Raw genomic sequence first — 24,651 nt, forward strand, 5'->3', positions numbered from 1 at the left:
TTCCATCTCTTGGTTTCCCTAAGTTGTCTAATGGCCTCGTGCCAGCTGGGGCCTGGGTGGCTGTGGTGCCGCCCTCAGCTTGGCCAGGTTCCTGTCTGCAGAACCCCAGACCCTCTCGGGCAGTATGGTCAGTCCTCAGTGGAGAGAAGGCTCACCCACAGACTCGGACCTGAGGGACTTAGCCCTGGGCACACAGATGCCCCAGAGAGGGTTGCCTGCGGTGGAGTCTGCACTCACATGGTACCCAGCATGGGGGACCAGACCCACCAGTCATGTTTTCCCTTGTCAACCAGGGAGGGTAGTGAGATAAAGGACACCCTATCGTCCTTGCACACTGGCTGGGAGGAGCAGGAACTGGCTCTAACCTCCTTGCCCACACCAGGGAGCACCTACACTGGACAGTTTGTTTTGGGCGAGCCTCAAGGACATGGCATCATGCTGTACAAAGCCGGCGGGTATTACGACGGGGAGCTGTCCGGCGGCGCGAGAGAAGGTCTGGGCCACGGGAGGGTGCTGGGTGTTGGCCGCGGGGCAGGCGCACTGGGGGCCTGGACGCTAGCCCTCCCGGGATTCTGATTCGGGGCCTGAGTGGGGTCAGGGGAGTGCAGCCCCTCTGCGCAGGTCTGTGCCTGGGGCACGGTCATCGCCCACTGTGGCCTCACGAGCCACCCAAACCCGGGGACTCAGGTCTCCATTTTATCATGCTGGGTCCTGGGGATAAGCAGTCTGGCCAGGTGGGTCTCTGGCCTCTCACTGGGTGGTGGCAACTTGGCCAGGCCTGTGGGTCCCCAGGGTCCTCACTTTCAGTCAGGAGGCCACGTCTGGGGGTGGGCAGGCTCTGCCTGAGGTGAGCAGAGTAGACCGTGGAGCAGGTGCAGCTGCCTCTGTCTTTCCACGGCCTCTCAGGTAAGAAGTAGGAATATCCTCCACCTCCTGGGTGTCCAGACCCTGAAAATGCCAACTGAACACAGCCGCGGCCTCTGGCCTTTCGGTCCTTGGAGCAGCTCGTTCAAGGCCCAGCACCATGTGTTCCCAGCGTGACCTGCCAACAGGTCTTCCTGCACAGCAGCCCCGCCCCAGCCGGACGGCAGAGCCCTCAGTCTCAGAAGCTGGGGAGGCGGGGCCCTTCAACCTCCACTTGGGGCCTCCGAGAGGTGGACCTGGAGCCGCTCCTACCGCGGGGTGGTGTGGCCCGGCTCTGTGGGCGACCCCAGCCTCTTCCAGACTTGCCCCTCCCCGCTGGACACGCGGTGACCCCTCGCCCCTTCCAGGGCAGGGGCGTCTGGTGGACGCGGACGGACAGGTGTACTGCGGGTCGTTTCATGACAACAGGCGGCACGGCCGAGGGTGGATGGTCTTCCGGTGAGTTGGCTGCCCAGGTCTGCCTCCCCTTCGAATGCTCAGCTGTGAAGTCTGTGTCTTTTGATCTGATTCTGTAGTTTCTCCCTTAGTTACTAAAATTAGTTGTGTGTGTATTTTGTAAAAAAAAATTGAACCCCCGCCTACCCACCCAGTAAAACACCTGGAGGGGCAGGGGGGCGGGCAGGCTCAGCTGGGCGGCTCCCACACGCTCTGCTTTCGGGCCTGCTGCTGGGCGTCATTTAAATCCGAGGCAGTTTTCCTGCAAATGCTGCCCTTGGGATCTGCAGGTTCCCCCCACCCCACCCCGCCCAGGCCGTCCTCGTTATCCTGCAGACCTTCACACCTGGGACCCGGCGAGGGGGGCCGCGGCCGCTGCAGGACCAGGCCTCCTGCCACCGCACCCGCCGGGCACCGAGGCAGCCTGCCCCTCCGGCCGGGCCCTGGCAAGGCCAGAGCTCGCGCCATCTGTTCCGGGCCTATTTTTGCCTCGGTCCCGGTGGCGCGTGCTGAGCGAGCCCCGGTCGGGGGGAGCTGTCTGCGTCAGCGCCGCCACCTGGCCCTCCCCGGCCTGAGCGCAGCCTCCGTCTGTGTGTCCCTCAGGAATGGTGACGAGTATGACGGCGACTGGGTCCAGGACCGGCGCCAGGGCCACGGGGTTCTGAGCTGCGCTGACGGCTCCGTCTATGAGGTAACTGATCCGGGCCCTGGGCACAGCTCAGGCTGCTCTTCGTGGCCAGCGAGGCAGGGATGCAGACTGTCCCCACTTTACTGATGAGAAGACTGAGTTTCCCGGAGCTCCAGGGCCTCCAGCTGACACTTCGTCCAGCCTGGTTCCCGGGACTCCCTGCCACCTGCCACTCCTCATGGGAACAGCCTGGTGGTGCATGTTTGAGGGAAATGAGCTCGGGCCCAGGTGCCCCCAGACAACCTGGGGGAACCCCCCCGCCCCCCGTCACCATGGCAGCTGCTGCTCTTGGGTCAATGGGGTGTTAGGTGAGACGAGGCAAAGGAATGCAGGCTGTGGGGAGACCCCCTCGGGCCCCAGAGTCAACACCCTCTCCTTCCTGGACACCGGCCCATGTGCCAGCCAGGAGCCAATGGGCGGGAGCTGAGATGCGTGTCCCATTAGCACTCACTCCTGTGCCCAGCTGGTGGGGACAGCACACCAGCCCTGCATGATGAGACCGTGTGGAGACTGCGTGGAAGGGTGAGGCTGGGCTCCGAGGAGGCTGGAGCAGGGCCGGGGAAGACAAGGTGGGAGGTCCGGGTGATCCCACACATAGCGCTGGAGCCACGAGGGGTTGGAGTTTGATTCTGACCATCATGGAAAGTGTGGAAGGAATTGGTGCCCTGATCCCTGTGTTTGGAAGGTCCCTCTGGTTCTTGTTCATTGAGAGAGGTGATGGCAGCCCTCGTGGGGTGTGGATCCAAACTGGGCTGGTTTGGAGGTAGAGGCGCCAGACTGGTTGGAGGGCTGGAGGTCAAGGCAGGGGCAGCAGCGGAAGAGAGGATGCTCCTGCATCAGGGCCCGGGTGTCGGACGGACAGTGGTGCCTGGACCAGAATCCACCTAGGCAACAGAAACGACACCAGCAACTGGACGTGAAAACGTCAGCCAGTGAAAGGCGGCGGCTGCTGAGAGGGGTAGAGGCAGAATATGGAAGAGCGTGCGTGCAAGTGGACCCGGGAGACTCGGGGTGGGCTGTGGGGACCGGCTTGCCAGGGCCCTCAGGCCTGACTGCTGGGCTGAGCGCCAAGGGAGAGGTGACTCGTGGCACATGGCGGCTTCCCGGGCGACTGAGCTGCCGCCGTGCTCGGCCGCGACGTGCCAGCTGCATCTGGGCCTCAGGAGCCAAGAGCTGCATGTGCTGGGCGCCTGGGACGCTCACGGGAAGGCGACAGTGATGAGGTCCGGTCTGAAGGCTCAACTCCAGCACAGCCCTGAAAGAATGCATCGTTTCTCAAAGCCTCAGGGCTGAAACGGAATTTGGTTGTGTGGGTTGCAGAATTACGAAGTCAGCTGAGTTGATGTCTTTGCCAAGTTTCTCGTGTGAAACAGTGAAGATTGGAACAGAACAGCCTGTGGGAGCTGGGAGAGCCCAGCCCCTCCAGAGACTCAGCTCCCGACAGACAGAGGAGACTCCGTGCACAGAGAATCCCACCGGGGATGCACCCCGTGCCTTGGGAGTGGACACTGGAGTCCCTTCCCTGCAGGGTCCACGCAGCACCGGCTGTTGACAGCCCCACACGGCAGCAGCCAGCACAGCAGAACGTTTCAGGGTCCAACTCCTGTAGCGCAGAGTCGGGCGAGGAAGGGTGGACTTGGGGCTGAGAGGCGGTAAACTGGTGCCCGGCGGGGGCCCTGTGAGGCGATGTGGCCTGTCAGGGAGCATGCATTCTTGCTCTGGTGGCCCAGGCTCCCCCAGCGGGCTCACCTCACCGGCTCAGAAGACAGAGCTCTGCTTAGGTGACCCCACCTCCCAGGCCCACTCCTGGGACCACAGCCCCAGTCCGGGCAGCTGGCCGCTGGCCTCCTCCTCAGGGGGCTCCCAGGATGCCGCATCCCCTTTGCTGCCACCTGCCTGGGCTGCTGCGGTCCAACCTCACGGGACCAGGCTCCCGGGCTCACCCTGGGTTGCCACAGCTGTTGGTCTGAATTCTCCAGAGCTGCCGAGGAGAGGACCTCAGGGATCCCGGCGTGCCGAGTCCCCCACAGTGCCAACACCTCGCGGGGCCGGGTGGACGTGGTACCTGTGTCTGGTGCCCAGAGCTCAAACATACACTGTCCCCGATGCTGGGCACCGCCTTCGGCTCTTCTGACTCACTGACCCTCCTGAATCCCCCAGGAGGTGCCTGTTCCCATTTCCCAGCCAAGGAGGCTCCCCCTCGTCCCGGAGCGACTACCAGACCGGCGTGGCCGATCTTCCAGAGAATCCCGAAAAGCTTCACCCTCCCGCTGCACCGCGAGCTCTGACCCCAGAGGATGTTCTGGACACCTCCAGGGCCTCGCCGTGGGGCTGCGGTGCCCTCAGCAGTCTGGGCGCGGTGGGGCCTCCCCCGCAGACGGCGGCTCCGCCCAGCAGGGGCGGGCAGGGACCGGAGGCTGCCGCAGCGCCCACCCTGCCGCACTCCGCCAGGGGGCAGCCCGGCCCTGCAGCGGCTTCTCCAGCCTGGGAGCTGGAGACGCTTCCCTCCAAGTGGACGAAGGGGCTGGATTTCAGACGGGAACGGCAGGAAGTGTGAGGAGGAGGCGGCTTCGTGTCAGTCGGGGGCCGCCCTCTGCTCCCCGCAGACCCCAGGACCCAGGACCAGGGTCCTCCTGGTGCTTCTGCCTCCCAGGGCTCAAATACTGCCCGCCTGCCCTTCCTGTTGTCAGGGACATCCCCACCTCTCCGGCCGCATGCTCAGATGACACACCATCCCAGCCGGTGACCTGAGGGCCCTAGGCTGGCACACGGGCACTGAATGCCTGTGTCCCTGCAGCAACCTTCGCAGAGCGGCTTCTAGATGGTGTGGACACGGGGTGAGCACACCAGGCCTCTGGGGTCCCCGACGGCCTCGGTGAGGAGGGCAGAGCTGTGCGGCTGTGTCTGCTGCCAGGCCTCAGCGCCAGCTCCCCCTGCTCTGGGGACGCCCCCCGCCCTCGCCTCCACCCTCCAGTTGCCTCCTGGGCTTTCGCGGAACCCTCTCTTTTTAACTTCCTGTAAAATACAAGTAGCAGGAAGTTTACCACTTTAACCGTTCTCAGCTCAGCGGCATCAAGCTGGTTCCTGCTGTGTGACCATCCCCACCAGCTTCCAGATGTGAAACACCCGCCGCCCACCCCCCCAGCCCCCGGCCCCACCGCCTGCCCCATCTGTGAGTCTGACTCCAGGGACCTCGCATGAGGGGAGTCTCAGCGGGTTTGTCCTGTGGTTGACTTATTTCCCTGAGCACAGCGTCCTCAGGCGTCTTCGTGTTGAAGCAGGTGTCAGAGCTCCCTTCCTTTTTAAGGCTGAGTAATACTCCGTCGAGTGGCCATTCCCGCCATGTTATGTCCGCCCACTCGCCCACCAGCGGGCATCTGGTCTGTTTCCACGCTTGGCGACCATCCGGGTCGCTGCTGAGAGCTCGGCGGGCAGCTCTCTCGGGCCCTGCTTTCAGTTCTGGGAACAGCGGAACTGCTGGGTCACATGGTAGCTCTATTTTTAACTTTTCAAGGAACCGCCACACCGTTTTCCATTTTCCGTTCCTACCAACAGTGTGCCAGCGTTCCGATTTCTCCACATCCCCCCAACACTTATGCTTTCTATTTTTTAAAAGAGCCCTTGTAAGGGGCGTGAGCCCCTCAGCTACGGAGCAACTGCGGTGGCCTCAGCCCCGCGGCCCCGCCTCCCCGGGCCACCGCGCCTCCTCCCGTGGCCCCGCACTCCCTGCTCTGGAGCTCATCCGAGGGCTGGCCCAGCGTCACCACCGCCCGGGTCCGGGAGCACATGCCCCTAACACGCTGTCACGTGGGTGGCAAAGATGCCTCGGGCACGAGGGATCTCTGCCCTCTGATTTCCACCCTCAGAGCATTTGCCCCAGAGCGAGGCCACAGGGTGCCCTCAGCCCTCCCCCTCCTCACTCCCCATTGCTCCGGGATCCGCAGAGCTGCCCTGGGCCGCAGACCTACCAGTGGTCAGCTTTTATTTCTCAAGGTGATTTTATTTCTGAAAAGATGGAGCTCACACTCGAGCACGTGAAACCAGGGCAGCCAGAGTCCCGGAGGACACGCACTCTGTGTCTGCAAAACCACCTCTGCTCCCTGGGCCCCGGGCTCCTCGATGCATAGCGCCTTAGTGAAACTTGGAGAGCTAGTTCTAGAAAAAGCTTATTCCTGAAAAAAAATGTGGTAAAGCTTCTTCTGTTAAAAAATAGGAACGGTATATCCCAAAGCCAGAGTGGCTCCCCTCTCTCACCATGGGGCCGGGAGGTCAGGCTTGGTGGCTGGTCGCTGCGGCCGGTTTACAGACAGTCAGAGGGCGCCTCCCACCTTGGCCCCCCTGACGCCTCCGGGTGGGTGTGGGAGCCCCAGTGTTCCTGGCTTGCGTTTTTTGGAGCCCCTGTGCTGCCCCCACCTCTGTGGGCCACGGGGACACACATGCCCAGTGGCGGGGAGCCCACTCCTCCGTGGAGCCTGGGGACTGACTGAGGGCCATGGAGGTGAGCACACGCCTGGCGGAGGGGTGCAGGCATGCTGGTCAGTGAGACCCAGCCCGGTGTGCACAAAGAACGGCCCCGCCTGCGTGGCTGCTCTGCGGTCCCGCCAGCAGCTGCACTCCCGCTGTCCCTGGGGCGCCTCCTTGCGCCTTGGCTGCCCTTCTCGTGTTGGCTTTCCCGGAGGGAGGCCTGCTGGTCCGTGCACCTGCTCGCCACACAGAGCAGGTGGCCGGCCTTCTGTGCGTCATCACCTGCCGGCGGCTCCCGGCCTCCCCTCTCCTCACCTGTGCATCTGCAGAAACACCGGGCCTCGTGCCCCTGGGCCACTGTCCCCGGCCAGGAGGTCACAGTCCAGGAGTGTGGGGCCCTGACCCCAGCGGCTCAGTGAACCCAGAAGGACCGTTCAAGCATCCCGGGAGGAGGGGTCTGGGCGCCGAGCCGTCGCAGAACCAGGGCGGGCCCCACGTTCCCTGTGGGGCGCAGCGTCCGTGGACGTCAGAACTTAATGTGTGAAGACAGTTTGCATTTGCATCAGTGGGACTTGTCACACTTTGAACTCCGAGGAGCTTATGCCCAGGATCGAGCAGGTCAAAGGGACGCCTTAGGGGCCCTGCTGCTGGCTGGGACTGAGGGGCGTTGTCTGCGGAGACCGGTGGGCGAGGGCCCCCCACGCCGGCCTGTGCACCCACGGCTGCCCTGGCCGGCAACCCGAAGACCAGAGACCCCGGCCCACGGGACACGCACAGGGCCCAGGCAGGCGACCGGAGCTGCACCCCAAGCTGGCCTGCGAGCATGACCTCACCCACCTGCCCTGGGCCGAGTCTGGTGAAAGCGGGAGGAGCGGCTTCTCCAGGCCGCGGGGCCGTTGGGGCAGGCGCTGGTGCCCAGGGGCCTGGGGGCCGGGAGGGACAAGTGTGCCGGGGAGGGAAGGCTTCTGACCGGCATGATCAGTGTGTGCCTGGGAGGCACCATGGCCGCAGAGCCCTTGCGCTCCCTCGCCTTCCCTGGGGGGACCAGCACATCAACAGGAAGGCGCCCTGCGCGTCAAGAAGGGCCAGTGCGCATTTCTCACAGTTTGTTCCAACTCACTGGTAGTGGGGCACCAAGGAGCCCCCGACCCCAGCCCCCAAGTCTCTGCTCATCGAGCAAAGGACGGAGCCGTGAGGCCGCGGGGTGACAGGTGCGCCTCAATCCCTCCCTGCAGGACTGTCTCCGGACAAGGGGCCCCGTTCCCCTCCTCTTGCTTTCTCTCTGGGAGGCCCAGGTGCCTACATGGCCCTGTCAGCCTCACCTCCTCCCTGCGTCGCGCCTGCCACATGCGGGTCCCCACCTGGCCTCACCTGGACAGGGAGGACGGAGAGCCCCAGGCCCCTCCTGGCCTGGCCCCCGCCGCCCCAGGGGGCTGGCCTCCTCAGGGAGACATGTTAACACACGTTTGCTCATGCTTGGGTGCGTGTCAGCTAACGGGGAACGGGCAGACCTTTCAAAGGCATGATTTATGGCATTAATTAGGATTCCACACTGCTGGATTTGCTACGCTGCTCGCTGGCTCCCGTGTTGTACCTGTCCTAGGAAGGCCTGTGCGGAGCCTGAGCTGTGTGGGGCGGGCTCAGATTCCAGTCGCAGGTCAGAAAGAACCCCGGCAGTGCCGTGGACTGTGAGCGCAGGACGGTGCGGCGCAGGGAGCCCTGGCCCTGCTCACAGCCTGGGGTCTGATGGGCACAGTTACTTACGGCCGATTTCCTCTTCCAAGGCCCACCCACCTGTGCCTGCTCCCCAGTCCCGTGGACCCCACTGCTCCGCCCTCCTCCTCTCCTAAAGGCTGCACTCTAGCTTCACGGAAGGCCAAGGGGATGGGCAGGGCGAGCAGAGACTCGACCCCGACACGGTCAATGGGTCCAGTGGTCACTGCACTGCTTGGAGAGTCCGCTGTGCTGATCCAAGCCCCATGTTGTCTTGATGGAGCCAGTGAGTGTTTATGATCCTCCAGGAGGCTCACATCCCTGGACCAGACCTGATGGATGTGACTGCCACCTGGGAGGGGAAGGGAGAGGCCGCTGGGAAGTGCCAGCCAAGCACCACAGAGCTTTGCCCCTGTTTGGTGAGAACATTGGGAGTCACATGATGCAGAGCTCGGAAAGGGAGGCCGAGGCGGGTTGTGTGTGCAGCATGGGTGCCGGCGTGGGCGCGGGGGGGCTGGCCTGCATGGAGCTCCAGCCCGCTTTCCAGCATCTTGAATCCCTACCTTGAGTCTCCTACGTGAGTCCTCAGCCCGTGGCTCAGGTCTGGGACCTGACATCCACCTCACAGGATGGGGTGGCTCAGCTCTGCTGCTGGGGGCAGTCGTGAGGGCAGGTGGCACATTTGCCCAGGAGGCTGGGCGGGGAGGCCCCACACGAAGGTGTTGGTCTCTGGAGGAGGCCACCCTTCTTTGGGGCCACCGGCCCTCTGCCCCAGCTTCCTTTGGGGCCTGACCACATCGCACTACACCCTCTGCTGATGCCCAGGCCCGGGGACTGGCCCCGGTGGTCCCTGTATCCCCAGCTCCCAGTGCGGACGGACGTCTAAGCCACAGGGCTGGTTGGGGTGGGGTCAATGAGTTGGGTTTGGCTCGTAACAGGTTTGCGTTTGGTCGGCTGTGATCTGCTTGACGTTGGTGACATCCCAGGTCTGGGGACGGTGTCACGAGGGGCTGTCCTCCTGCTGAGCGCAGCGTCCCAGCAACTGCCCACCTGCAAGCATGCCCCACGGCCCAGCAAACAGGCAGAGTAACGGGACGGGGTGCTGGAGCCGGGAAAAGGCCAGGCACCCACGGTAAAGCACAGCTCAGGGGCAGCCCCCTGCCCTCCCAGGGCTGTCCCCACCTCGGCTCAGGGACAGCAGCCCAGCTGGGCCCAGGAACCCCATGCTGCGGCCCCTCCCCCATCACCCCACCCATCGAGGTCAGTGAGCACTGCTGCCCGTGGGCGCACAGCACACACGCACACCCCCACCCCACCCCGTACACGCACGTGTATGCAGGGCAACCCTTCCTGGGAGCTGGCCCTGTGACCCCAGATGCTGCTCGGATGCCGCACTAGCCGTGGCGATGGTCGGCCCGTGACCCCCACTGCCTGGCCTGGGACGGTAGCACCCGCTGGGCGGCTGCCCGGACACCTGGGCCTCCCCACGCTTCAGCCTGGCCCACCGCCTGCAGGCAGAAGCCACGACTAGGGGTGATGATCAACCATCCACCACGTCAGCCACGGAGCGCACCGAGCGTCCAGGGACACAGCGGTGTGTGGCCTCTGGGGGCACGTGCTCTCTCCAGGCTGACCCAGCCCTCTGGGGCTGGGGGCTGGAGGGCCAGCCCTGCCTATGCCCACCTGACAACCCCCTGCCTGGCCCCTCCTGAAGCCTCAAGCTGTTGTCTTGCCGCCGCTGCCAGGCACCCCGCCACGATGGCACAGCTGTCTGGTGGCCAGGCTGGAGGGTGGGCTGTGGCCAGGCCTCTCTCCCGGCCGCTACTAACATGGTCACAGTGACAGCCGTGGAAAGCTCCTTTCCGCAGGTTTGGGGACAGCTCAGCTCCTTAGGTCTGCAGCCTTCAGGGGCTGTTCCCATGGGCCCCATCTGCCAGGTGCCTCAGCCGCCAGGGCCGCCCCAGACCCCAGCCTGTGCCACAGAGTCGGGTGCCCTCTCTTCCCCGCGTCCGGCAGGCAGTGCCCCTTCCACAGGGCACGGATGCAGCCCGGCCCCAGTGGCCCGCCCACGGAGGGCAGGCGGGGAGGGGGCCCAGTGAGCTTCTGCAGAAGCATGAATAGAGCTTGAACACGCCTTTGGCTAACTCTTCTCCTAATAGCAGTAATTCTCAGTCGGATAACATGCCATTAAGATCTCGAAATTCTCCACAGAAACAATCTTCCTGCTTTCACCTCATTGTTGCCTTCTGTGTGTGCACCGTTTACAAAGCCTGCTTATTATGGGGTGGCAGAGTTGGGGTGTACAGCGAGCCGGCATCTCCCCCGCGGCACAGCTATGTGGGTTCAGACTGTGTTTTTAATTGGCCTTTTCATTATCAAGGGTGATGTCGGAGCCCTGAGGGCCCCTCAGCCCCGCAAGCTGCCCTCCACCGATTTGGGCCTCCCTGCGATGCTCTGCACAAATGCAGAATCTCTGTACCGAAAGGGTTTTATGCTGAAAAGTGTGCCCTTTGGAGCAGTATTTTGTTTGCATTTTGTATCCATGCCATTGTCCCCAAACTTTCTGACTTCTCAAAATTCCAAGGGGAGGGCATTTTGCAAAGCACATGGGATTGCCCTTGGGAAAGCGTGGTTTCCCAGCAGCCTTTGGTCCCCAGGGCCCTTAGAGCCTGGGGTCTGCGGTGCTGGCCGCATGCTGTGCCGTGCCGGGTGGAGGCCGCCCAGGCTGTGCCTCCCCTAGGGCCGAGCCATCTGAGCCCAGGGGGTTCTCTCTGCAGGGTCAGTGGCACAGCGACGTCTTCAGTGGACTGGGCAGCCTGGCCCACTGCTCTGGGGTCGTCTACCGAGGGATGTGGGTCAACGGCCACCCCATGGGTAAGTGCCCCCCCTTCCCAGTGCCCTGACCGGGTCCTCTTGTGGGGTCCTGTCTGGGTCTGGCCGAGTCCTCTCCCAGATGGCCTGGGCGGTCTCGCAGGAGGTGTGGACTGGAGATACTAAGGGGCTGGAACGAAGTGGAATCTAAAATCCTCTTTGGGAAACAGCGTGCTCTGATAGGGTGTCACAGGGCTCGCAACGTGCAGAGGCCCGAGTCAGACCTCGGACCCGAGGAGTCCTGCCTCATGCCGGCCTCCCAGCCTCGGGTCTCGCTCTCCTGGGCTCTGGGCGTCTGGCCTCCCCCACAGCCTCCATCCAGCCCCTGTCCTGAGCGCTCTGCGCTTTGACATGACCAAAGGCGGCCTCTAGCCTGGGGGTCCTCTGCTGGGGGGCAACCTCCACTCCCTCTGTTGCCCCCTGGGCATGAGGGGGCCTTCTCTTAGACTCCAGGAGGAGGGTGCTGCCCCAGGGGTCAGTCTGGCCCCAGACATGTGTCACTGGTCAGAGCCTTGGTGCCAGGTCCACGGGTGCAGCTGCTGGATCAGGGCTGACAGGCCGGGCTCCTGGGGGCCCAGGTCTGAGCACCACCCCCGTGCCTCGGGACCCCTTTGCTGGGAGAGGCAGCAGGTCGACAGTAACAACCACCTCCACCTACTGGGCCAGGCAGGCCTCCTCCCTGGGGAGAGGTGGAGCTATGCCGAGGATGCCCTTGCAGTTCCTCGTGGAGCGGGGGTGGCCCTGGCCCGGGGGGCCCCCCACATACCCCAGGCTGGCTCCTGGGTGAACAGCCACAGCGCCTCACCCAGGACACATCAGGTCAGGGACTCGGACACAGTAGGCAGGGCCTGAGTCTGAGCAGCGGGCGGGAGGACGAGCTGGCTCATCTTCCCAGCATGACCCATCAACGCTTTAAATAATCGTAGCTGATCCTAGGGCCGGGTCAAGGCCGCCCCGAAAGCCGTGTTATCTGTGCTGGATCCCGCGGAACACCTGAGAGGGCCAGCCCCGCGGCTCTCCCGGGGGTGGGGGGGCGAGCGGGCGGCCAGCCCCGCCCCCGCGGCAGGTGCGCTCCGTTCTCTCCCAGCGCAAGCCACGAGGATGGTGATTCTGGGTCCAGAGGTGTTGGACGTGGCCCAGGGAGCTTCTCTCACTTTGACGGTCCAGCTGCAGCAGGCGGACGGGGAAGTGGCCAAAGGTAAGTAAGTGTCTGCAGGAAGACGCCCAGCTTTCCCAAGAGACAGGCAGGCAGGTGTCAGGTTCTTAAGCAGTGAAAGTGCAAGCAAGACGCACAGGTGGCCTCGCAGCCCGGCTGCGCCGAAGTAACCCTGTGGGGCGTCCTTGTCGCCAGAGTCTCAGCCGAAGGGCAGCAGGCGTGTAAGCCCTGGGCTGACATGAGCATGTGGGCTGTGTGGGCACACGCGTATGTGTGTGCAGGTCACGCAAAAAAAAAGAGTCCAGAAAGAGGCGGCGCCTGGACGTAGCCGGGCAGCGGGGGGCTTCTCGCTGTCCTCCGGGGGGTGATCGAGGAGGGGCAGATTCCCACGCGTCGGGGCTGCTCCTGATCAGCCCTGCGGCCAAGCAGAGGACCGACAGCACTTCCCACCGGAGAGCGGAGAACAGAGCACCTGGGCGGGGGGCAGGCGGGGCGCCCGTGGCTGAGCCCTTGGTTCCGAACGTGGAGCAGCTCAGACTCAGGAGCCCCGAGGGAAGCACGTATCAGACGTGTTCAGTCACAGTTGCTCTAGTTTACCAGCTTCATTGCGGTATCGTTTATATGCCCTGGAGCCCATCTGTGTGAAGCAATCCAATGATGGTCAGTGAGTTTGGGGAACCAGGTGACCATCGCCATGCCAGTTCAGTGTCAGGACACTTCCTCCCCGCCAAAAGAGCCCTGGCTCCTGCCTCCAGCCGTGAGCCTGCCCCACGCCGGGCACCACGAGTGTGCTGCTCTGCGTGTGCATGGAGTCTCCGCCCGCGGGGTCGCGCTCTGCCCCTCGCTCCCGTGTCAGTGTCCCTGTCCCCTTTCTGGACCAGTCGCCTCTCCTCCTCTCCGCCCGGCACCCCTGTCCACCCGCATCTGTGGATGACATTCGGGTCCTTGGCACTTCTTGGCCACTGTGAACAGTGCTGCTGTGAAGGTTCGCGGGCAGGTGTTCGTGTAAACGCATTTTGGTTTCTCTTGGGTTTATACTTACGAGTGGAATTGCTGGATCATATAGTAGTTGTGTGTTTAAATTTTTAAAGAAACAGGTGAACTGTTTTCCAAAGTGGCTGCACTGTTTTACGACCCCGTTAGCCACATGGGACGAGGATTTCTCCTCGTCCTCATCAAGGACTCGTCACCCTGAGGCCATCCAGTGACCTCTCCGTCTGGGTTTGACTCGCATTTCCCTGAAACTGCTGGCATTGAGCAGCTTTCCGAGTGCTTGTTGGCCACTTGTGTGTCTTCTGCTGAGAAATGTCTATTCATGCATTCCAGCTGTTTTTTTAAATCGGGTTGTTTGTCTTAGTTTTTAGTTTCACAAGCTCTTATGTATTCTGGATACAAGTCCTTCATCAGATACACCTTTGCAAATACTTTCTTTCAGTCTGTGGCTTATCTTTTCATCTTCTTAATGTTGTCTTTTGAAGTGCAAACTTGTACAATTTTGATAAAGTCCAGCTTGTCCATTTTTTCTTTCACAGGCCATCGTCTGGGTGACGTATCTAAGGATTCTCAGCCCAAGTTCACAGAGACTTTCTCCTCTTTTCTTCTACAACTTTTGCTCTTCATTTAGGTCTGTGATCGTTTTGAGTTAATTTTTGAGGATAAGACAGAGGTCTAAATTCATCTTTTTCTGCGTGGATTCCAGTTGTCCCAGCGCCATGTGTCCCATTCCTACGTTTGCCCCACTGATTACCTGGGCACCGTGGTGGAGAGGCACTTGACCATGAGTGTGAGGGTTTCCGGCTGGACTCTCAGTTCTGTTCCGTTGATCTACGTGTCTCTCCGACACCATGGCCACACCGTCTTGATTATTGTAGCCTGGAATTGGAGATTTCTCCAGTTTTGGTTCTTTCGCAGAACTGTTTTAGCCATTCTGGGACCCTTGTATTTCCATGTAAATATTTTAGGGTCGGCTTGTCAATTTCTGCCACTAAAGCAAGCAAGCCGTCTGGGGTTTTGTTGGAGGTGCACCGACTCTAGCCAGGAGACCTGCCGCGAACGGTCCTGAGTCTTTCGACTCAAGAAGGCGAAACACCTCCCCATCTCGGTCCGTCTTTGCTTTCATCAGGGTTTGTGCTTTTCAGCGTGCAAGTCTCGCACTTCTTTTGTGAGATGTGCTAATAAATGATGAACGACTTGTTACTGGTTGTTTAATTATGGTTTGTTTATTCAGAAATTAATTTATTCTGTACTTTGAGCTATTGTGTATGGAATTGTTACCTTCGTTTCAGGAACCACCAGACCACAGTTGATTTCTATGTATTGATCGTATATCCCTTGACCTGGTGAAACACGCTGTCCTGCCAGTTTTTCTGAGGACCTAAGATTTTCTATATACAGATCGTGTCTATGAGGAAATACAATTTTAATTCTTCCTTTGCCGTCTGGGTGTGTTTTCCTTCCACTTTTTTTGCACCGGCAAGACTGCGGGCCCCAGCTCCACGTCCTCACCGCCTGCCGCCCCCGCCCTTCGTGGCGGCATCCTGCGGGTGTGAGGTGGTGTCTCACTGTGGCCCTGGCTTGCGTAAAGACATGGGGCACATCTTCGTGCCCTGATTGGCCGTCTGTGTATCTTCTCTGGAGAAACATCTGTTCAGATCCTCTGCCCATCAAAAAGTTGGGGCAACTTGTCTTCTTACTGAGTCATTGAGAGTTCTTTATATATTCTGGATGCAAGTCTTTTATCAGATATCTGACTTGCAAATATTTTTTTCCCATCCTGTGGGCTGTCTTGCAGTTTCTTAATGGTGTCTTTTGAACGCAGAAGTTTAACTTTTGATGGCGTCCAGTTGATCTGCCGCCTCCTTCCGTCACTAGTGCCTTTTGGAGCCGCATCTAGGAAGACTCTCCCACCCACAGGCATGGAGGTTTAGCCCCGCGCTTCCTCCTCAGCGTTTGCGCTTTTAGCTCTTACATTTAGGTCTGGGGTCTGTTTGGCGTCAGTCTTGGCATGTGGGGTGAGACGGGGGTCCGGCTTGCTGCTTTCACATGTGGACGCCCAGCAGTCCCAGTGTCATCTGCTAAAAGACCGTTTTCCTCCATGAATTACCTGGACATCCCATTTGCTAAAATTTTGTTCAGCATTTTTGCCTGTCTCTTCGTCAGGGTATCTCTTTCCTTTCTTCTTATGACGTCTCTGGGTTTGGAGCTGGGGTGACGCTGCCCTCATCTAAGCTGAGAAACTCCCTCCCCTTCAATTTTCTGAAAGCGTTTGTGTTGAATTGGTATTTTTCTTTCTTAAACGTCTGGTAGGGTTCGGTACGAAGCCCATCTGGGCCTGGAGTTTTCTTTGTGGGAAGGTGTTTGAATGCGGTTCCACTTCCCTGGTGGGCGCGGGACCGCTCCGCTCAGCCGTCTCTTCCTGAGGGCGCTGCGCTGGCGCGTCCCAGGCTGTCGGCTTCCTTGGCGTCAGCCTGTTCGCCGTGTTTCCTGGCTCCCCCTTCGATGACCTGCTACCACCTCTCTTGTTTCTCGTGCAGATTATCGCTGTCTGCTTTCTTTTTTCCTGACGAGTCTGACGAGAGGTTATCCGTTTTACTGATAAACAACCAAAGTTTTGGTTTAATTGGTTTCTGTATTGTCTCTTTTCTATTTCATTAATTCCTGTTTTATTCTTATTATTTCCTTGCTTCTCCTTAGTTTGGGTTTAATTTGCTCTCCTCTTTTTAGTTTCTTCAGGGGGAAAGCCTCTACGGGTATCCGAGACCTTCCTTTTCTAGCACCGAAGCTTGTCGCTCGCAGCGTCCCCGTCGGCCCCCCTTTGGCTGTGCCCGCAGAGCTCGACGTGCTGTGCGCTCATCTTCGTTCAGCCCCAAGTGCTTTCTGATCTGCCTTCTGATTTCCTTCTGGACTCGCACGTTATTTCACAGGCTGTCATTGCATTGCCGGTGTCTGAGGGTTTTCCAGAGATCTTCCTTACTGATTCTAATTTAATTCTATGTGGTTATTAGACCCATACTTTGAATTCCTTTAAATTTATTGAGACTTGTTTTATGGCTCTGAATGCAGTCTATTTTGGTAACGTTCTGTGTGCATTTCGGGAAGAGCATGAAGTCCGCTTTTGTCGGGCAGAACAGTCTACCAGTGTCAGACCTGGTGGATTGTGTTGCCGTGGCTGGCAGGTTTGCTGCATCCTTGCTGGTCTTCTATCCGCTTGTTCCATGAATTATCAACTGTGGTGCATCGAAATCTCTGATTACTCTTGTGTTTTTGTCTATTTCTGCTTTCATTGCTGCCACTTTTAGCTTCGTGTGTTTTGAAGCTCAATTACTAGGGGCGTACACATTTAGGATTTTCATGTCATTTAATTAATTGACTCCTCATCACTGTGAAGTGACGTTCTTTATCTCTGGAAACAGCTTCTGCTCCGACAGCTGCTTTCAGTGATGGTAAGATCATGACTAGCTTTCCTCTGAGGAGTATCAGCATTTTTATCCATCCTTTAATCTTTAACCTATTTGTGTCTTTATAGTGTAAGTGGGTTTTTTGTGGGCTGCATGTGGTTGGGTCTTGCTTTTTTATCCCATGTAAACATCTCTCTTTTAACTCAAGAGCCTGCGCTGTTCACATTTAACATAATTATTGATACAGCAGGTTCGAACCTGCCACTTTCCGGTTTCTTCTCTATTTTCCCAGCTGCTTTTTCCCCCTTTATGCTCCACTCCTATCTTTTTTGGATTCGCTGAGTATTTTTTAGATTCCATTTTCTCTCCTCTGCTGGTTTATCAATGGTAGCTCTTTGCTGCATCCTCTTAGGGGCTCCTTCGAGGTTTACACCGTGCGTCGGTCACCTGGCACAGCCCGCTCTCCTGTGACACCATCCGGCTTCACACATACGGGCTTCACGGTGTACGCTCCGCTCCAACCCCAATCCTCATGCGATTGTTTCAGTGCATTTTACAGTCACGTAACTCAAAAGCTTGCAACGCATCGTTATTGTTTTTGTTTGTACAGTCACGTATCTTCTAAAGAGTGAGAAAACAGGAAGGGAAGTCTCACCTGTGTTTCCCCATCACAGCTGCCACCTCTGGGCTCGCTCCTTCCCGCAGGTGCAAACTTCCAGCTGCTACCATTTCCCTTCTGCCTGAGGGGCGTGACTCTAAACGTGTCCTGTCACACATGCTTGCTGGCGATGAATCCTTTCAGCTTTCGTACGGCTTGACTTTGCGCTGCTGTCTGACGGATGCTGCGACCACACACGGGGTCCTGGCTCCTCTTCCCGGGCTTCCTGGCGCCGCCTGGTCTGCGCTGTTTTCCGTGGGAAACCTGCCCCACCCGCGTCCTCAGGTCTCGGTGCAGATGTCCGTCGTCTCTGGCTTCTCTTCATCGCTGGTCTGAGCAATCTGACTGCGGTGCGACGAGGGGTAGCTGTCTCCATGTTTCTTGCACTTGGGTCCGTCGAGCTTCTTGGGTCTCTGGGTTTATAGTTTTCATCAAACTTGGCATATTTCAGCCCTATTTCTTCTGATAATTTTCTGTCACAGCCTTTGCCTGCCGCCCCGAGACCCCGATTATCCACGTGTCAGACGGCTCCAGGTTGCCCCACTGGAGAATCCCCAGGTTCATGGATTCTCCTTCCCGCCCTCCCTTTTTTTTCCCCCCTTTTTTCTCACAGGGTTTCATTCTGGATAGTTTCTGTTAGCTACATTTTCAAGTTCATGAATCTTTTTTTTTTTTTTTTTTTGCAATATCTAATCTGCCATTGATCACATCCATGTTTTCCATCTCATAGTTTTCATCTGTAGAGTCAACGTTGTTCTTTTTTGTATCTTCTATGTCTCTACTTAACTTTTGAACACATGGACTACAACTACAATAATAACTTAGAGGGGAGGAGGGTACAGCTCAGTGGTAGAGCACACGCTTAGCTTGCACCAGGTCCTGGCTTCAATCCCCAGCACCTCTATTAAAAAAAATAATAATAGTAAATAAATAGACCCAATAACTTCTCTCCCTCCAAAAAAATTAAAAGAATAAATAAATATATTTTTTTTAATTTGAAAAATATCCTTTTCTGCGAATTCTAACATCTGGGTCAGTTTCAGTTGACGGCGGCTCCTCCTTGTTACGGCTGCACTTCCCTGCGTTCTCTGCGAGCCTGGTAGTCTTCGATTGGATGCTGGACATTGTGAATGTCAACTTGTTGGGGACTAGAGGCGTCTTTGTTCCTATCAACATTTTGGAGCTTTGTTCTGGGTGCAGTTAAGTCACCTGGAGACAGTTTAATCCTCTCAGGTCTTGGCTTTAGGGTTTCTTTGTGTGCTGGAGTAGGGCTCAGCCTAAGACCAGTCACTCCCCATTACTGAGAGCTCTTCTGAGTTTTGCAGCCTCACCAAGAACCAGCACCGACCCCGTCCTGCGGGGCCTCAGGCCCTGCCCCCCGCCCATCCTCTCAGGTGGATTTCCACAACCCCCCCGGCCTGATCTGCTCTGCGCTGATCTGTGCTCTGCTGTACCCCCGGGGTTCCCACAAACGGCTTGGCCCCCCTCCCGTCTGCTCCTCTCCCGTGTGAGCCTGTCTCTTCATTCACCCAGAAGCTTTCTGGACCTGCGCAGCTGCCCACCCACACCAGTCCTGCGCAGTCTCTCAGGGCAGTGACCTGGGTGGCTGGGGAGTCCACGTCGTGTGTTTCCCGACTTCCAGGGACCACTGTCCTGGTCTGATGTCCAGGGTCTTGAAAACATCATCTTGTATTTCGTCTGCTTCTTTGGTTACTTCAGGTAGGAGGGTCAGTGGGTCCCAGTTACTCTGTCTTGACCAGAAAGCGAGGCCAGTCAGCCCACTGGTGGTCTTTATGCCCCACCCGGTTCCTCTTCTCTCCAAGTCCACGCACTCCCGGGTTTGCCCTGCGCGTCTCAGCAGATCTCAGCAGCCCGGGCTGGACAGGCAGGGCCCGTACTGGCACTGGTCCATGCTTGGTGTTGGCTCTGAACCCCTGAGTCCAGATGGCCAGGCCTGTGCTCGGTGCCTTGCGGATGTGGGCCAGAGGTTGGGCCCTCCCCCGGGTCACGGTGGGAGGTGGGTGACCAGCACCACAGAGCTAGCCTCGCTGCGGGTGCTCACTGCAGCCCCCCGCAGCCTGAGCAGGTAGGCCCTGAGGCCAGCCAGCAAGGACAGTCCGTCCTGGAGAGACCTCCCAGAACTGGACTGAGTCAGAACTCCCAGCCAAGGGGTGGAGGTGTCCCAGGGCATGTAGACGGCTCAGCCCAGGGCCAGGGCCGGGAGGAGCAGAGGGACCGGGACACAAGCAGAGCGCTCAAGGCACTGCGGTAGCGGCCGGGGCCAGCACCCGGCTCCTCCCGGGGCTCTGTGGCCCAGCAGGACGGGATGAGACCCGGGCCCTGAGGCCCCGCCCCGCCCCTTGCACACACGCCCTCCCTCCTTCTGAAGGCGAGGACGGCAGGGTTTTGAAGGTCTCAGCGGGTGTCAGGCGTGTGCAGCTCCCAGCATACTCGGAGGTCAGCTTCTTCAAAGTGGACGAAGGTGGCAGAGAGACACCCATCCAGACCCCATTGTGAGTATGGGGGACCCTGGGTGACCCCCTTGCAGGGCAGGGGGGGTCCCTCCTCGACTCTGAGCCCCTCCCACACCCTCCAGGACGCTGTGAGCACTGGGGACACGCACACTGTCTGGTGGGGGGAAGGGGAAGCACCTTCAGACAGTGGGGGCCAGACAGGGGGACAGGGAGGCAGGGAGGGGGTCTGGGCAGGGGGACAGGGAGGCAGGGAGGATGGGGCTGCAGGGAGAGTCCCTCCCCCGCCCCTTCCTTCTCACTTCCCTGGTCTCAGTGTGGCCACCTTGGCCCTTCCTCCTCCCTGGACCTGCCCCAGGGCCCCCTTGTCCCCTGCAGCCAGGTGTCACCCCTAGCTCGGCGTCAAGCAGAGCCCAGCCTTGTCCTTCCCTCCACAGCGGGTTCCAGTGTCTCTCCTTCCCTCTGTCCAGCCCCCAGTCCGGGGGCCTGGAGCCCAGAGCTGCCCTGGGAAGTGCCGATGCCAACTTGCCGCCCCCTGAGGCAGACCCCATGCGCCGGGCCGGTGAGTGCTGTCAACCAAGGGTCTGCGGTGGGCAGCATGAGCTCGAGTGTGCAGGGTGACAGCAGTGGCCCCAAACCCGGACAGGAGGAAACAAAGTTGAGCCCTGAGATGAGTGGACCTGGGAGACACAGGCCATCCTGGGAAGGCGGTGCCCAGGCCCCAGCAGACCTCGGCCGGACAAGTGGGACCCGCCTCCAAAGGGCTGTCGCCATGGCAGGGGGTTAAATGGCAGGCTGGGGGCTGCTGACCTGGCATCCAGGCTGCTGCCCGTGCTCACCATGCAGACCCAGGGCCCTCGTGGGGTGGGGGTCAGCGGTCCTGGGGCGGCCGCGGCGCTGTCCTGCGCTCTCCACACTCACCTCCCCTTGTCACCGTGACCACAGGGTGAAGTCCTCCTGTTTGTCCACCTGGCCGATGGTCTGAGGGCTGTTTCTGCTCAGGGCTATCCCTGGAGGATGGCAACCCCACCAAGGCCACTGCCCTGGGAGGCCTGTGGTCAGCCTGGACAGGACTCCGGGCCCCCAGGGTGTCTGTGGGGACCTTGTGGGCCTGACGGTCACGCGTGTTCACCTGATTTCCGGCTGATTCCACTCTGCCCGGAGCGCACGGCATCTCCACGTGCTCCGGCCCCCGATTCTTACGGCGGCGATGTGGCGCCAGGGCCGGCAGAGCCCGGCTCCCCCAGGCCCGGGCGAGCAAAACCCACTCACTAGAACGCGGGCCTGGCTTCCCATGGGTTTTTGGGATTATTCCCGGAGGTCGTGGTGGCACTTGGAGCGGATCAGAGTCTAGTCACTGCAGTCCATCACAGATCCAACCCTCCCGGTGCGGGGGCGGTTGCGGTAATGGTAGAAGGCATCCCGCCCAGCATGGGCTGCGGGGTCCGCCGGGTCCCCTCGCCCTCGGCTCGGGAAGCGCAGCTGCGCCCGACCCGCCTGGGGCGCCGGTGTCTGGGGCCAGGCCCCCGCCCAGGACCCACACACACTCTGGCGTACGGGCCCTCACGCTCTCCTCAGCCGTCTGCGGGGGCCCGACCTCACAGTTAGGGCTCCCGCTCTGGGTGCGGCCGGGGGTGGGGTCGGGGGCGCAGACTTGCCGAGTCCAGGGCCCGGGCCAGCCAGGGCGGCTGTGCGGGGCTAGTGTTGCAGGAAAGCGGGGCACGAAAGGAGGGCTGGGCCTCAGGCCTCGGGCGGGTCCCTGGGAGGCGCCCCGCCAAGTGAGGGTCCTTGGCTTCGCGCAGGGAAGAACTCAAGAGTGAGCCCAGGTGGAGTGAGGTACATTTATTCAGGGAGACACATGCTCCTCAGACGGAGTGCAGGCAGCTCGGAAGGCGAGAGGCCCGGGGGGGGGGGGGGGGCGCAGGGGTTGTTAGTCTTTATGGGCGCGGTAACTTCATATGCTAACGAGCTGGAGGCTTATTCCGACCATTTGGGGGATGGGATTCCCAGGAACTGGGACCACCCACTTTTTGGCCTTTAATGGTCAACCTGGGAACTGTCTTGGCACCTGTGGGAGGGCCATTCACCATGCTGATACATTGCAGTGTGCGGACAGTGAGGCTCAAGGTCGCCTGGAGGTCGAGTCTTCAGCCATCTCCGGGCCTGGTTGGTTCTACCCAGTTTTTGTCATATCCTCAGTTGCTGTGTCCTTCTTTTAATTGCTGTGCCTGACTCCTCTGCTCCTGTCTCACTGAGACAAGGCAGCGTTCAGACCGAGGCCCGGGTCCTGCCCTCACGGGTCAGGCAGGGCCAGTGGGTCACCTGGCGGTGCAAGGGCCCCTTGGTGGCCTGGCCTGAGACCCCCTCTCTGCTTCCACCTCAGTTTATAGCAGCAAGTTTACCTGCGTCGAAGAATGTGCTCCTATTTCTGCGTAAAAGCACCCCCTGGGCACCAGGCCTTCCGCAGAGGGATTTCAGGGCCGCTCTGGAGGGGAGGGCTCGCAGGAATCCTGGCCTGAACGTGCGTCCCCCGTGGGCCAAGGCGGGCTGGCGGGCTGGACTTGGCTTGGCGGGATGTGGGTATCGAGCCGTAGAAACTGCCTTTGGAGAAGCCAGGGGACCAGGTTTCTGCTCTTGTAAGATCCACTCAGTTCCATCCCTCAACTCTCTGCATCTGGCGCTGAGTCAGAGGCCCTGGGTCCCCACCAGGTGTGTCTGGGGACCTACCCAGAGTCTCCACCATGTTTCCTCTTCTACAAACCGAGGCCGTCACAGCATCTGCCTCCATGACCCTGACCCGGTGCCCCGCTGCACCCCCTCCATCCCAGCCACGGGGTCTGACCTAGGAATTGCACCTGAGAAGGGAGAGGGCCCGCTGCCCAGAGGCCAGGGAGGTGAGCTCTGCTTTTGCTTCTCCTAAAACTGACCATTCCCTTCGTGGGAACAGGTTCACGCAGGACCATTCCCACTGAAAGTCTTCCCCAACACAGCTGCCTTCAGAGCATCCCCCAATCCCTCAGACATGTTGGCAGGGGTCTGGGCTGGCTCAGGGTCACAAACACGCTGTGTCCGTCTGTCCTCCGTCTGTCCTGATGTTCGAGCTCTGCCGTGAGTAGGATTGTGGTCAGCCCAAATAAGAGAAACCCTGAGATAATCACGGTTCAAAGTGGGGGCCTGGAGGGGTCACCTCGTGTCCCAGCTCCTGGTCAGCAGGAATGAGGGGGCCGGGGCTTCAGGGGCCCTGGGGTACCGCCGGCAGCACCTGGGACCCCGGGGTGGAGCGGCGCCGGAGAGGAACATGGGGCTGCGGGGGCGGGGAGTGAGTGAGGCTTTTTTTTTTAAGTAAAATGGTTTATTCTCAGGCTCTCCAGGGACAGAGATCTTCATTTATTTGTTTTTATTTATTTATTTATTTTTGCAGAGGGAAGGTAGTTAGGTTTATTTGCTTATTTTTTTCAGTGGTGGTCCCAGGGATTGAACCCAGGACCTCGTGCGTGCCAAGCACGCACTCTCCCATTTGAGATATACCCTCCCTTCTTCTTTAACTTCTAAGTTTTCCTTATCCACTGTCTGAGAAGGCACAAAGTGCAAGCCCCACGTGCACAGGATCACAAACCAGGACCCTTTCCTCCTGGGAGTGAACCTGTGTGTCCTTGAGACCGTCCGTCTCACGTTCACCCCCGCCCGCAGCCACAGCCCTTCCTTGCTTGTCCTCCCCTAGGCCAGGCCTTCACCAAGGATCTGAGAGCCTTTTACAAGCCTTCAGAGAGTCCAGGGGTCTCGGGTTCCAGCCCGAGTCGCCGCCTGCCTCTGCGCTCACCTGGGTGAGGCTGTGTGAGGAGGGACGCAGCCGCGGAGGGTGGGGGCCCTGGATGTCAGAGGGCATCCCCCTACGGCTCTGGCCACAGCCAGGATCTCCTCACCACAGGTCTCTCGAGTGCAGGGCAGAGGGTTTTAGCTTGAAAGACGATTTGGTACAAGTCCTGAAATAAATTTGGGCCAGAAAACCTCTGACTGTCCCTCTTGAAGCAGAGTGACCCTGGAGGAGGAAGTCCCATGAAATGTGCTTCCATGTTGGTCCCTTCCAGCCCAGGTTCACAGGCGTCCACGCACAGCACAGCCAAACACAGGACAGCTTTTGTCCTGTCACTTGAGCACCCTGTGCTCAGCAGGGCACCCCCCCTGGTTACCTGTCTCTCCGCAGCTGACTCAGTGGGGCACTGAGCTCACACGAGCGCCTGCTAAGTTTGGCTTCTTCCTAGGCGGACTATGTGCTTGCAGTGAGGTTTGGCTGCTTCTAACACAATCATGGCCTCAGCCCCATCGCTGTTTGTTCCTGACGTGAGTTTAGAGGCAGGGGTGACCTCCCTCCTGATCACCAGGAGCTCCAGCTTCTGTTTCCTATTCTGCTGCTCTGCCATCTTTTGCCCATCACCTCATGGTCCAAGAGGGCTGCACAAGTGCCAGCCATCACGTCCCTATTCCAGCTAGCAAGAAGCAGGAAGGAGGGGCCTTCCCTTCTGAGAAGCTCTCTGGGTATTCCGCCCACCGCCACTCACACCTCATTGGTTATGCAACCACCCCAGGCCACAAGGAGACAAGAAACACAATTTCCAGCTGTGACCAGGTTCTGTTGCCAGAGAAGAAGGGGAGCCTGGGTATTTCGCGTCAACCAGCCACCTTTGCCGAGGGGTTTGGGAGCCCGAGTCAGAAATCTGGTCATCAGCCCGCACCACGGGGCCCTGCTGGGTGCGCGGCCGGCGGGTGGGGATCTGGGCCTCCTGCCACCTCTGCCTCCCCTCTGCCTCCGTGGGATGAACCGCCGAAGGGGAGGCCGGTCCATGCCCCCATCCCCACCCTCCCATCCTGCATCC

General features: G+C 59.8%; 1 protein-coding gene across 11 annotated transcripts in view; it reads left to right on the forward strand.

Moving 5' to 3' along the window:
- The window catches only part of MORN1 (MORN repeat containing 1), a 52,519-nt gene that overhangs the window by 2,532 nt on the left and 25,336 nt on the right, over nt 1-24,651 (forward strand). For 6 of the 11 annotated variants that reach the window (XM_074377651.1, XM_074377654.1, XM_074377653.1 and 3 more), the window contains exons 4-11: nt 383-493; nt 1,272-1,362; nt 1,963-2,050; nt 8,533-8,643; nt 11,002-11,098; nt 12,183-12,293; nt 19,696-19,819; nt 20,215-20,339. In XM_074377651.1, coding sequence (XP_074233752.1) covers nt 383-493; nt 1,272-1,362; nt 1,963-2,050; nt 8,533-8,643; nt 11,002-11,098; nt 12,183-12,293; nt 19,696-19,819; nt 20,215-20,339 — 858 coding nt within the window. Of the gene's footprint in view, nt 1-382; nt 494-1,271; nt 1,363-1,962; nt 2,051-4,207; nt 5,100-8,532; nt 8,644-11,001; nt 11,099-12,182; nt 12,294-19,695; nt 19,820-20,214; nt 20,340-24,651 lie in introns of those variants that run through there. The other 5 variants (XM_074377655.1, XM_074377649.1, XM_074377650.1 and 2 more) reach the window with 3 other exon arrangements.

The sequence above is a fragment of the Camelus bactrianus genome, chromosome 13 (assembly GCF_048773025.1).
Source record: "Camelus bactrianus isolate YW-2024 breed Bactrian camel chromosome 13, ASM4877302v1, whole genome shotgun sequence".
Taxonomy (NCBI): Eukaryota; Metazoa; Chordata; class Mammalia; order Artiodactyla; family Camelidae; genus Camelus; species Camelus bactrianus.